Below are 12,321 nucleotides of genomic sequence, written 5' to 3' on the forward strand. Positions count from 1 at the left end.
AGCCATTGATCCAGGCTATAGTCTGATTGGCCATCTTTCATCCCAGGGAATTTTCTTTGCCATTTTATTAAATGTAAAGAAGAGAAAGATGAAGAGTAATATGATGACGCTTCAAGAATAAATGAACAGCAAATGGGGATGTGCTGTTCCTGCAGCTCAGGAAACACAGACAAAAACACCCAGACATCAATGACGGCAAAAGTCAGACTCTTGGAAGAATTCTTGACCAAAATGGTGGAGACTAATTAGGATTTCATTATTTATATCCTACTTACTTCCAAAGGATGGAAACCGCTGCTGAAGGGAGGCTGTGGCGCCTGCAACAGAACTGAGTCTGGAAATATGACTCAGGAGTCAGCATGGCTCTACCTTACTATGTGCAACTGGGCAAATCACTCCCATGCATTGAGCCTCATTTGTAAAATGGGAATAATCCATTGGTGGTTCTCAGCATTTTATGGTATATATTTTTAAATTATATATATTCAAATGCTCTGTATATGTTAAGAATTCTCTGAGGGTGGAGGGGTCTATAAAAAGTGGATAAATTCTCACCTAAATGGGATCTCTGTTGACCAGAAATCCTGGGGCAACCTGGAAGGCAGACCATCAGACTCCGCTGCCCAACAGGAAATGGTTCCCCCAGTGGGCAAAGCTGCCAGCCTTGCCAGTTGTATTGCAAAGTGGGAATCCAAACCTGGCTGACCTCATGCTCACTCCCAGGCATGACACAGTGTCCCTCCCTTGGTGGTATTCCCTGGGTCAAGGAGGAATTGTCCTGAGATATCAGGACGATTAGAGTTCTTACAGAGCACACTTGACGGAGCTATTGGAGGAGCCCAGAGTCAGATCCCCCGCCCCCCCTCCCCCCCAGCCCTGTGGTTTCTCTAATCCACTCCGCAAAGCCACAGACGTCCTGGGCTGAGCACTTGAATGCGCCCCACCGGTTCTGCACCGAAGGCCCTCCCTGCAGATCCAATGGGGCGCATCAGGGGGCGGCCGTCCTCCCACGCCACCGCAGGCCGCTGGCAGCTCCAGGCCAGCCATGCAGTCCAGTCTGCAGGGAGTTTTCTGCCCTCGGGTTCTTTTTAGAAACCTGACAGGCCCAATAAAGGCCTGGTGCTGATGGAGAGAGCGGCCTGCGTCCTCCCAGCAGCCCGCTGCCTCCGCTGACACAATGGGGCCGCAGTAATCCCATTACACCCTCGTCTTTCATAATTACTCTCTTTCTCCAAGTGACAGAGCATCCCAACGGCAGGGAAGGGAACTATTTTTACCAAAAAAAAAAAAAAAGAGACTCGTTTTTTCACAGATACAGTTCTGTTCTATAAATCACATTAGGGACAGAGTGGGTACTAAGGTTGGCAGAAGCAAGAAATCCCCAACACTGGCCACCAACCCCCCGCCCCCCCAAGAGCTCGCCTCGCCCAACCTGCCCAACAACCTACACAGGCTTATTTTCTCCTCCTTTTTGTTTCTGAGGTCCCTCTGCCAGCCCCTCCCTGACTCTAGTCTAGGAGAAAAAAAAGAAAGAAAAAAAATTACAAAGGCATAGCTTCCCATGAGTGACTTATGGCCTGCCTCTCCCCCCCCCCCCCCCGCCCCCGACCCCCCCCACACACCTACCTTCTTGAGACCAGCTCTCCTTGCCCTTCTCCTCTAATCTGGGAACATACGTCTGCAGGATGTATTTCTAGAACAGTAGCACCTCAGTGAGAGAACATGAAGCCGGGGGAGGGCAGTGGAGGGGAAAAGCAAAATAAAGTCACTGAGGAGCCATGTTAGCTGGGGCAGGAGCTTCAGCCGGGCTGGGGTGACCTCCCAGAGGGGGCGGCACCTTCAGAAACCGGGCACCACCCCAGTCCCCAAGACCATCCTGCCATCTGCCTGCCTCTTACAAATTCCTCAAAGACACCCCAGTGCCGCCACGGTAGTTATATTGATAAGGAAGCTGGAGCACTGGAAATGAATCAATGGCACCACCAGGATTTCTCGAGTATCAATCTATCGAATTACTGCACCTCCCTTGCACTGGCGTTTGTGGGGTCAATAGCTATCGGTCTCGCTCACCACGGTTAGTGTATCATTGAAGCCCGCGTATATTATCTGTCCCTCAGGGTTATATTTTCTCACTCTACCTATAGAACTCTCAGCTGCTCCTCTTGCCAGCCTGGCGCTCTCCCATTTCCCCCCTCCACCTTTCCTGTTTTTCCTTCCTTTCCCCTCCTCCCACCATCTCTGACTGGCCCATCTTGCTTCTAGGCCTGGAGTCTTCCTAGCTGTGGTCGGGTGATGCATCTGAGAGATGGGAAGACAGTGAGAGGAGAGGAGGCAGCTCTACTGGTCCCCTCCAGCCTCCCAAGTGGTTTTTGGTGACAGATTTGCATTTAGATTAGAGATGTAGACACCCCGTCACACCAAAGCCAGGTCATGGGTCTCAGAGCAGGTGGGGCCCCTCTAAAGGAGACAGTGTAGCAAATGCAGCACTAGGGTAAGCCATGGGATTAGACCAGGCCCTTGGCAGGGGACGTTGCGAAGACCTGCCCACAGCATTGCTGAAAAGTGCCACAGAAAGGCCTGCAGAGGAGTGAGCATCCTTAGCCACACAAGGAACAGGAGGCGGAGGCAGGGGAGGAAGCCAGGGACACAAGAAAGAAAAGTCACTTTGAAACAATTACTAAGTGACATGAGCTCGGCAGAACCAAGGGCACGTTTATCATGGGCATTAATAAGCTTTGGTTTCATTCCGCCTTCAGCAGGCGTCAGAAGTAGTGAGGAGAATGAGGCCCCTCATCCCATTCATCCCACCTGCTCTGTCTGTGCAGAAAAGCAACCTAAACGAAATGTGGAGACACAAGAGAGAGGCAGAGAGTCTGTGGTGTGATTAACAATGGCTGTTGACGGCCTGGTGGGAACACACCAGAGGGAGCTCAGAAAAGTGAATGAAGCGGAGGTTGCTGGTGCCAGCCCCAGTTTTCTGTGACTGCTGGCTCGGTGGGGAAGGGCACGTTTAAAGAATGTCTCCCAACTCCTCGAGGATCAAGGTTTGCTGGTGTAGAATTGCTTTTGATTCCCAGGACACAGGAGGCCGGGCACCATCAGACCAGCCTTCCCGCCAGGAGGTGGGAGACAGGATTGGCAGAGAAAGCATTAAGCTAAAAGTCATCACTGTCAGGAAGTCCTAAGTCTGATCCCAAGAAAGGAGGGTGTTGATTTGTGAGCGTGTTGATTTGTAAGTCTTTTCATGAGAATGGCATGTGGCCACTAATTAAGGCGGCGGAGAAACAGCAGTGAAGAGCACAGGCTACACACAGCTACACCAGCCTCGGTCTTGGCTCCTCTGCTTCAGTAGCTGCCAGTCTTGGTCAAATACCTTGTTTTTTCCTCATCTCAAACAATGGAAATTAAAAGAGGAGCTACCATCATAGTGATATCATCACAGAGCCCAGCTGGTTGTTTACAGCCAATCTGATTGGTTGATGCCTCTTCTGATTGGGTGTTGCCGGAGCCACACCAGTTACTCTCTTGACTCCTGAATATCACTCCTCTCTCTCTTATAAGTTGGTTGTCAGGCTTGAATGAAATTATAAGGGAAATGCTTAGCTCAGTGTCTGGTGAAAATGCCCAATGGCATTCGTTATGGATTGAATCATATCCCACAAAGAAGATTTGCCGACAGTCTAACCCCCAGCACCTCAGAAAGTAACCTTATTTGGAAATAGGGTCATGCAGATGTGATTAGTTACGATGAAGTCATACTGAGTGATGGGTCCCTAATCTAGTATGACTGGTGTCCTTGAAAGAAGATGGCCACGTGATGACACAGAGATACAGGGAAGGGCCATGTGGAAATGAAGGCACAGGTGGGAGTGATGCATCTCTAAGCCCAGGAGGGCCTAGAGCAGCGGTTCTCAACCTGTGGGTCGCAACCCCTTTAGGGGTCGAACAACCCTTTCACAGGGGTCACCTAAGACCATCGGAAAACACATACAGAATTACATATTGTTTTTGTGATTAATCACTATGCTTTAATTATGTTCAATTTGTAACAATGAAATTGGGGGTCACCACAACATGAAGAACTGTATTAAAGGGTCGAGGCATTAGGAAGGTTGAGAACCACTGGCCTAGAGGGTCTTGCGCATCACCAGAAGCCAGGAGACAGGCATGGGACAGACCTTCCCTCAGAGCCCTCAGCAGGAACTAACCCTGATGACATCTTGGCTTTGAACTTCTAGTGCCCAGAACCATCCCTATGTGAGAAAGCTGTGTAGTTTTAAGCTACCCAGTTTGTGGTAATTGGTTATGGCGGCCCTTGAACACAGTATTACACTGGGCACACTCCTCAAATGCATGAACTCAAAAAGTATCCAGGAGAAGACCTAACATTCTTGTTAGTCCACTCTCTCATGTGGTGCTTAAAAGGCCATCTACAGCATTCTCAAGTAGTAGTCTAGCTGCTTGTGCTTGGATACCTCCAGTGACGGGAACTCACTGCCTATCATGATAATCCAGTAGCTCTGACGATTAGAAAAACTGTTCTTTATAAGTAGCCAAAAAATGTTTTCCCATAGATTCCCCTTATTCGGTGGAAACTACCTCCCTTGAATCTTTTGTCATAGAAATGTCAAATCCCTTAGCATTTAACATCCCTTCAAATACTTGCATTCATTGAACAAGCCATGTTAGTTGCTGCTATATTATCTTATCTTACGTTCTAGCACATACCAGAGGTTATCACATGCAATTTCTTTTGTGTATAATGAACCCTATCTTCTCGATCTAAAGAGTAATCTATTAAAATCCAGTTCGATATTACATATCTCCTGGTAGACTACGTTATGCTGTGGGAAACACCAAAAAACAAAACCTGTGCTTCAGAAACCAGAGGATTCCTTCTCTCTCAGGCACTGCCACCTACTGTGGCGCAGCAGGGGCTCTCGGTTGGTTGTAGTAGCTCCGGAACCCAGACTGAGAAAGCAGCCAGCATCTGGAACACTCCCCTGTGGCAGGGATAAAGCTTCGGAGCGTCACCCATCGGCAATAATGCCCCGGCCCAGAGGTGACACTCCGCACTTCCCCTCACAACTCATTGGCCAGTGCTAGTGGCATGGCCTCACCCAACCAGCAGGAGGCCCGAAAATATAGTCCTAGACAATATAGTCCTTCCGTGTGTCTGGAAGCCAGGCCCAGGAACACTGGGCCCACGGCACTGGTGGTCACCCATCCCCTGAGTGGATTTCCTGCTGTTCCACCCTCCTGCTTGTTGGTCAAGGTCATGAGCACATTACACTGTCTTTATCCTACTTGTGTTTCCATCTCCTCCGTGAGACTGAGAGCTGCTCAAGGGCTGGGATTAGGTCATAATAAGCATTTGGTGTGTGGAGGTATTTGTGACCAGTGACCATGCATCCACAGTGAGAGCCAAGGTCCTGACAGTGGTGACCAGGCCATATCTGATCCAGATAGGGCAAGAACCAGACAGTTATTCTGCCTGTCCACAAACCACATCTATGCATTTCACTGAATGCCAGGTACTAGCTAAGTATTATACGGGTACTAACTCGATCATCACTACAATTCCATAAGGAGGGTCCTCTTATGATCCCCAGCTTACAGATGGGGAAACTGAGGCATGAAGAGCTACATGATCTACCACTCACAGGTAGAAAGCAAAGCAAAGGAGTGGGGTATGCACCCAGGCAGTCTGACTCCAGAGCCAGCTCTTAACCTTTAATCTCAAATCTCGACATCTCTGGGCAGAATTTCCTCCATCCTCAGATGGGAATAACCCTAATGCTCCGACATAGGGATGTTCTGAGGGCCAAGTAGGTCAGGTGTGAGGTGCACAGTCCACATTCAGTACATGTTCCATTTGCTGCCTCATCCTTGGACTCAGTTACTCTCCCTTCATCAGCCCTTAGACCTTAATCTTCTTAGTAGCTTTAAAGCCACCTTTAGAACCCAACTTTGTTGGGCCTCTTTTCTCCTCTATGTGGGGAATAAAAAAGCAATATAATTTCCCTAAACCTGATTTGCATGACAGTAAATATATTGTTCTGTGTGGTTCTTTGTGACTGGGTAACCAGCAGAGGAGCTAATTTATTAGTTTAGCAATTTAAGCAGGACCTCGGAAGAATGGAGCCCTGATCACGGAGCGCTGGGACTGTGCTAATGAGAAGATTAGAGGCGTGTGCAGCCCGCACGGTCCCAGATAATCACGCGTGTACCCAAGGATTATTAACAGCCACAATTACCAGGAACTATATTATCTGCCTGGCTGGTTATTCTCAAGTCAACTTATATTGAAGAAATGAGCTTGGAAGAGTTAATAAGTTATTTTGAAGAGGCTGGTGGGTGTCCTTCATAATAACTATCTGTGGAAATGCAAAGGTGCGCCTGAGGCTCCACGGTACCTTCATCCTAATTCTCACCCAGGAGTGGAAAGAAGCACTGGATTTTCTTTGGAGAAAGAGACTCTCCACAGAGCCCGGGCCCCTGCCTCGCAGGCCCTCTTTGCTGGAACCACTTGCCAGCATGGCGGCTGGTCTCCTGTGTTGCAGATAATCTTTGGAAGCAGCATCCATTTCAGGGGACAAGGCTCTGGGCTTTATGACCCTGGTAGTTCCCGTCCCTTCCCAGCCTCCCTCCCCTTGAAAGTCTTCGGCCGCCTGTCCTTGGGCTTTGAAGGACTCTGTACAGTATGGCACCCAGCGCAGGTCTCAGAGGTAACTTCAGTCCTGTTTCTCTTGCAGATTCTGACAACTCCATGCTGTGAGCTGTGGGCTGGTCTTGAACCCAGAGCTCTGCACGGAGGATGGGGGCCGACAGGGAAACTGTGGTCCTGAAGAACATGCTCCTTGGCGTCAACCTGATTCTTCTGGGCTTGATGCTCAAGCCCACAGAGTGTCAGCTAGAGGTTCCCATGGAGAGGGGCCAGAGACCGGCGGTGGAGGAGGAGGGAGGCATTGCCAGCTACAACACATCCGACAAAGAGCCGCCCATGGTCTTCAACCACGTGTACAACATCAATGTGCCCCTGGACAGCCTCTGCTCCTCGGGGCTGGAGGCCTCGGCCGAGCAGGAGGTGAGTGCGGAAGACGAGGCACCGGCCGAGTATCTGGGCCAGACCTCCGACCCAGAGAGCCAGGTCACCGTCACCCACAGGATCAACCTCCCCAGAAAGGCCTGCCCGTGTGCCGCCGGCTCGGCCCAGGTGCTGCGGGAGCTGCTGAGCCGCATCGAGATGCTGGAGAGGGAGGTGTCGGTGCTTCGGGACCAGTGCGGCAGCAGCTGCTGCCAAGAAAGTGCAGCCACAGGTAGGGCTGGGCCCCTACAGGGGCTTCGGGTGGGAAGAGGAGGGGAATCGGCCCCTCTTCATGCGGAAGGAAATGAGCCCCAGTCTGTAGCTCTGTGATAAAGCATCTATGAGATCTGCACACAGTCCTCCCGGAGGACTGGCACCCGCATCCTCCACACCCACACACTCGCCTAGCCCGTGTGAAAGACATTACTTGCTTCTGGGGGGATGAGTCAGGGAATGGCACATCCGTTCAGCACAGCAGTGATCAGGGAGTTTGATGTCTGTCTTCATTCATCTTGGGTTTTTACAGGCTGTTGAATTGATATCTCTCCGTGTTAACCTGAGGGACTAGAGAATACAGGCGCATGTTCACTCAGTCGCAGCCTTTCTCCCATCTGAGTAAATGATAGTCATCAAGGTCTCCCAGGACCCATCCCCATCTTCTCCAGCAAGATGGAAGTTTTGGCCCCTGCCCCCTCCACCGGCACGCACGTGTGCACACACCTGCTCACACACACACACACATGCACACACACGCATATTGCTTATTCTACACCCCTTCCAAAGGCTGAATGTCCAGGAGAGGTAACTTCAGCCTCACTCACTCCCTGCAAGTAACACTTAGGAGTTACTGTCTGTGCCTCTCTGATAGGTCATTAGGTTTTCAGAGTCTGACTCCCTGAGTTCAGATCTGGACTCTGTTATTTACTAGCTTAATCCTTAAGCAAGTCCCATGACCTGTGCCTTTCATTCCCTGTTGGCAAATGGGGATAGAGCAGAACGGCAAGGAGCATTAAGATACAAGCATTCGTTCAGGTGAAAGCCTGGCTCCTCATGAGCCCACAGGAGCATGAGCTATTGCCCGCTAACCTGCCTGAGCAGCAGCTGTTTGCCGCCTTGTGTGCACATCTCCTCTCACCCAAAGGCCCCGTAGAGTCCTGCCATCCTGCCCTTCATCCTTTGGTGAGAGCAGGAATCTGTCGCACTAGCTTGGGTTCCAGCTTTCACATCTCATATCTCCAGGCTCTGGCAGGGATGAAGGCAGAAGTGGCCTGTATGGCCCACATGTCTTGAGCCACACGGACGTGAGTGTGGGCAGTCTTTGAGTAGTGAGGTGCCATGGTTTTCTCACCTCCTCCTCTCCCCAACCAAAACCGTAAATAAAACAGTCTGAAGAAGAGAAGAAAGTCCAGTTGCCCAGGCTCCCATCCCTCAGTGAGAACTGTCAGGTCGGTTATCCATGGAGCCAGGACACGGGGAAATCATAGGTGTCCGTGAACATGGGCTCTTTGCTGCCCGGGACACTAGGCGGCTTTCTGAGTGGCTTTTCCCCCACCTCCCACCAGGCTCCCTGGCAGAAGTGGGGAAATCTACAAGCGAGCCTGTGTTCAGCAATGTCAGTGTGCTATCCGTTCAGGCTGCGAGGGTGACTGAAGTGCCAGGATTAAACAGGATATAACTTACTGCACTTCAGATCCCCAAGGCCAAGTACAGAGAAGGATGCCACGCCGGTGCTGGGCTTGTGTTTGTTTAATAAGTTTGTGTGATTCATGTTAGCCAGATAGATTAGCCACTGTGCTTCTAGCGTGGTAAGGGCTAGGACAGAGATGCGCACAGAATCCTAAAAGGATCATAGCAAACAGTGACTGCAGGAGACTGAGGTTGAGGGAGGCCTTTGAACTGACCTTGGAGCCAAGGGCTGATGCATGAGCAGAGTGAGTGTGAGGGCAGGAAGCAGAGGGAGTAGGGCAAGTCCGTGGCACATACGATCTTGCCCTGCATAGCAAGCCCAGTGCTCAGCCTACATGCCCTGGGAACCCCTTCAGTCCCCGGAGCACCTGGGCATCTTTGTCAGGGGCTGTCCTTGGGCTGTGGGACCCTCCTTGGCTTGCCCAGAGAGAGAATGGAGGAGCCTGAGCCTTTACACCCCCAGGGACAGCCCTTAACCCATGATGAGGGGTAACCTGCACTGTGACCTGAGCATCCTGCAAGACTAACCCCCAGTTACCTTCCCTGGACTTGGCCCACAATGTACCTGGCTGGGGCTCCTTCCCTCCCCAAACTTCCCCTTTCCCCAACCAGATTTTTGGGGACCACTTTGTAATAAGTCACTTTCACTTGAATCTTCATCTAAGGCCTCTTCCTGGGGAATGGAAGCTGAGACACCTCAAAACTGAGCTCCTGATGTACAGGGACCAGATCTCACTCATTTTTATCCCAGCGCCATGCTAGGCACAGACAACCCACTGGGAAATATATTTATGAAATTGATTATATGGGTTGAAATGAACTCTCAGTGACATACATTGATCAGAGAGGGAAAAGAGGTCTCTGCCCACCCCGCCCCAGGCACCATTTTCAGGGGGTGCCACTGCCCCCCTTTGACCTTCTCCTTGACCTTTCCAGGACAACTGGACTACCTCCCTCACTGCAGTGGCCACGGCAACTTCAGCCTCGAGTCCTGCGGCTGCATCTGCAATGAAGGTTGGTTTGGCAAGAACTGCTCAGAGCCCTCCTGCCCCCTGGGCTGCTCCAGTCGGGGCGTGTGTGTGGATGGCCAGTGCATTTGTGACAGCGAATACAGTGGCGAGGACTGCTCCGAACTCCGGTGCCGCACCGACTGCAGCTCCCGGGGGCTCTGTGTGGACGGGGAGTGTGTCTGTGAGGAGCCCTATACTGGCGAGGACTGCAGCGAGCTGAGGTGCCCCGGGGACTGCTCCGGGAAGGGGAGCTGTGCCAATGGGACCTGTGTGTGCCAGGAGGGCTATGTGGGCGAGGACTGTGGCCAGCGGCACTGTCTGAATGCCTGCAGCGGGCGAGGACACTGCCAGGAGGGATTCTGCTTCTGCGAAGAGGGCTACCAGGGCCCCGACTGCTCGGCAGGTAGGAAGGGGCACTCCTGGGCATTGGCATGGGTGGCCCAGCAGACTCACTGGAGAGGGGAAGAGAGATGGGAAGGAAGGTGGATTTTAGGCAAAATAATTCCCCATTGGGTTGTGCTCGCTTGCTTTCCAAGGGAGCTGGTTTCTTCGTCAATCACAGTGGATGGAGCAGACTTAAAGGGGGGGAAGGGGAAACCTGAAAAGGGCAGGTTCATGCTGAAAGTTGGATCTTATGCTCAGACTGAACAAAGGCAACAGCAACAGTGACAGCTTCCCACTGTCCGTGAGTAGAGGGAAGGGGAGAGATGGGCCAGGGGACCACCTTGGGCAAGGCCGCTCTGACTCAGAGGGCGTCCAGAATATCCCCCTTGCTCGCCACCATGTCCCAGGACAAGTCTCAACCACCACTTGAGATGGGGGTTAGCCTGTGATTTTGGAGCCTATATTACTCAGTGTTAGTTTATGAAATGGTCTAGTGTCCACATGGAAAAAGAAGTGTTTGTAGGTAAGGAATGAAATGCAAACAGGAATAAAGCAGCCAAGGCATCAAGCAGCAGCTCACATTCTGACAATCAGTGCAGAATGTTAGAAGGCCGTGACTCACGCTGTTCCAGATGACATGCAGCAAATTGGAACCAAGCCCATCTGGGGTCTACAGCACGGACACCGTACAGAGGTGTCCTAAAACCAGGAAGGAAATCCTGCGTTGGGAAGAATACCAGCATCTCACTGGAGATGACTTTTTGCCTAAAATCAGATTATTTTTATCATCTCACTATTATTGCTCATCTGCTGACTAAATGTGTGTGTCTAAATAACACAGATGAAGGGATTGACCTTGATCCATTTCGTCTGCACTTCAATTTGTAACAGTGGGCTGGAGTGCCCATGAGGGGGATTTAAAATGCAATTTAAAAAAATAACAAACAAACATTTTTAACCCTCCTGAAGGGGTGATTCTGGGAATTTTCCGATCAGCCCTCTGATGTCAGTTTACGGGAGGAATGCTGGAAGCCTTTACTTCTTCAGCATCCTCAGTGACTCCCCTGAGAGAGCAGGCCAGCCACACCAGGCTCCTGCACTGTGACTTCAACTTAAATTCTATCGAAGTTCATTGGCAATAACAACAACAACAACAAAAAACAAACCAAAAAAAAAAGAACTCCCACGAGTGAGCAAATAATAATGTACTGCTAGGAAAAAATATTTTCATGTTCCTTCACTTTTTTCCATATTCAATAATTTCATTTAGCTTCCTGGTTTATTTTCTGAATTGAAATATCTTTTTAAAAGTATACTTAGTTCTACCAACTGTTATGAAAGAAAATTGAAGCAGAAGTGAAGCCTCGCTGTTTCTAGATCTGAAATCACTAGGTGGTTGCTGGGGAAGGGAGGCTGACACGTGGTCCCGATTCCCACCCACAGGGTGCGGCTCCCTGGGCCCCATCTGAGGATGTGAAAGAGCAGCTGGGGCCACTGCTCCGTATGGCTACCCTCTAGTCCACGTGATTCTGAATGGAATGGCTCTGTGTTGGACTGTACATACCTGTCATGTTCTACAGGGACAGGTCCCCTTGCAGACAGAATCTTAAATCTGATCCAGGGTCCAAACCGAACTGGAGCCCTCCCGGCCATTCAGTAAGGCGCCACAGCTGTTAGTATAGCTCCTGCTCAACTGGGTGGAGTCCAAACCCTGAGCCCATGTGACCTCCAACATGTCCCCTCTGGCTGTTGGAGGATCATTTCTGAAGGCCCAGATAAATTACTTCACAGGTTCCCAAAGCATGTGAGGAGGGACAGTTACATCATCTCCATCTGTTTCTATAGCAACCCGAGCCATCACTCGCTGTAGGTGGGACTGCTCTCGATGCCTTTTAAACCAAATGCCCGGGTCTCTGCCAGAGACCATGAAGGGCATTGTCTAAAGTGCTGCTTTGCTGGCTCATGCGGGAGAGGGGGTAGTTATCCTCTGTTGGTCATCTCTGGCCAGGCACACACACTACAGCGTCACTGCCGCCTGCGCTCACAGGCACGAGGAGGTGAAAACATGGAGAACCACAAAACCGACGTCCTCACAGGCCACTCTTCCCACTCTGCCAGGGTGCAGGAAGCCCGCCTGCCTGCTGTGTGGGTTTC

The 12,321-nt window shown here is 50.9% G+C and overlaps 1 protein-coding gene across 2 annotated transcripts in view; it reads left to right on the forward strand.

Annotated features, from left to right (window-relative positions):
• Positions 1–12,321, forward strand: part of TNR (tenascin R) — a 322,971-nt gene that overhangs the window by 257,396 nt on the left and 53,254 nt on the right. Inside the window, exons 3-4 of one of the 2 annotated variants that reach the window (XM_036344928.1) lie at positions 6,756–7,319; positions 9,710–10,186. In XM_036344928.1, the coding sequence (XP_036200821.1) occupies positions 6,818–7,319; positions 9,710–10,186 (979 nt within the window). In that variant the 5' untranslated portion in view covers positions 6,756–6,817. Of the gene's footprint in view, positions 1–6,755; positions 7,320–9,709; positions 10,187–12,321 lie in introns of those variants that run through there. The other variant, XM_036344929.1, reaches the window with a different exon arrangement.

Source organism: Myotis myotis, unplaced genomic scaffold (genome assembly GCF_014108235.1).
Source record: "Myotis myotis isolate mMyoMyo1 unplaced genomic scaffold, mMyoMyo1.p scaffold_m19_p_18, whole genome shotgun sequence".
In the NCBI taxonomy this organism is placed as follows: domain Eukaryota; kingdom Metazoa; phylum Chordata; class Mammalia; order Chiroptera; family Vespertilionidae; genus Myotis; species Myotis myotis.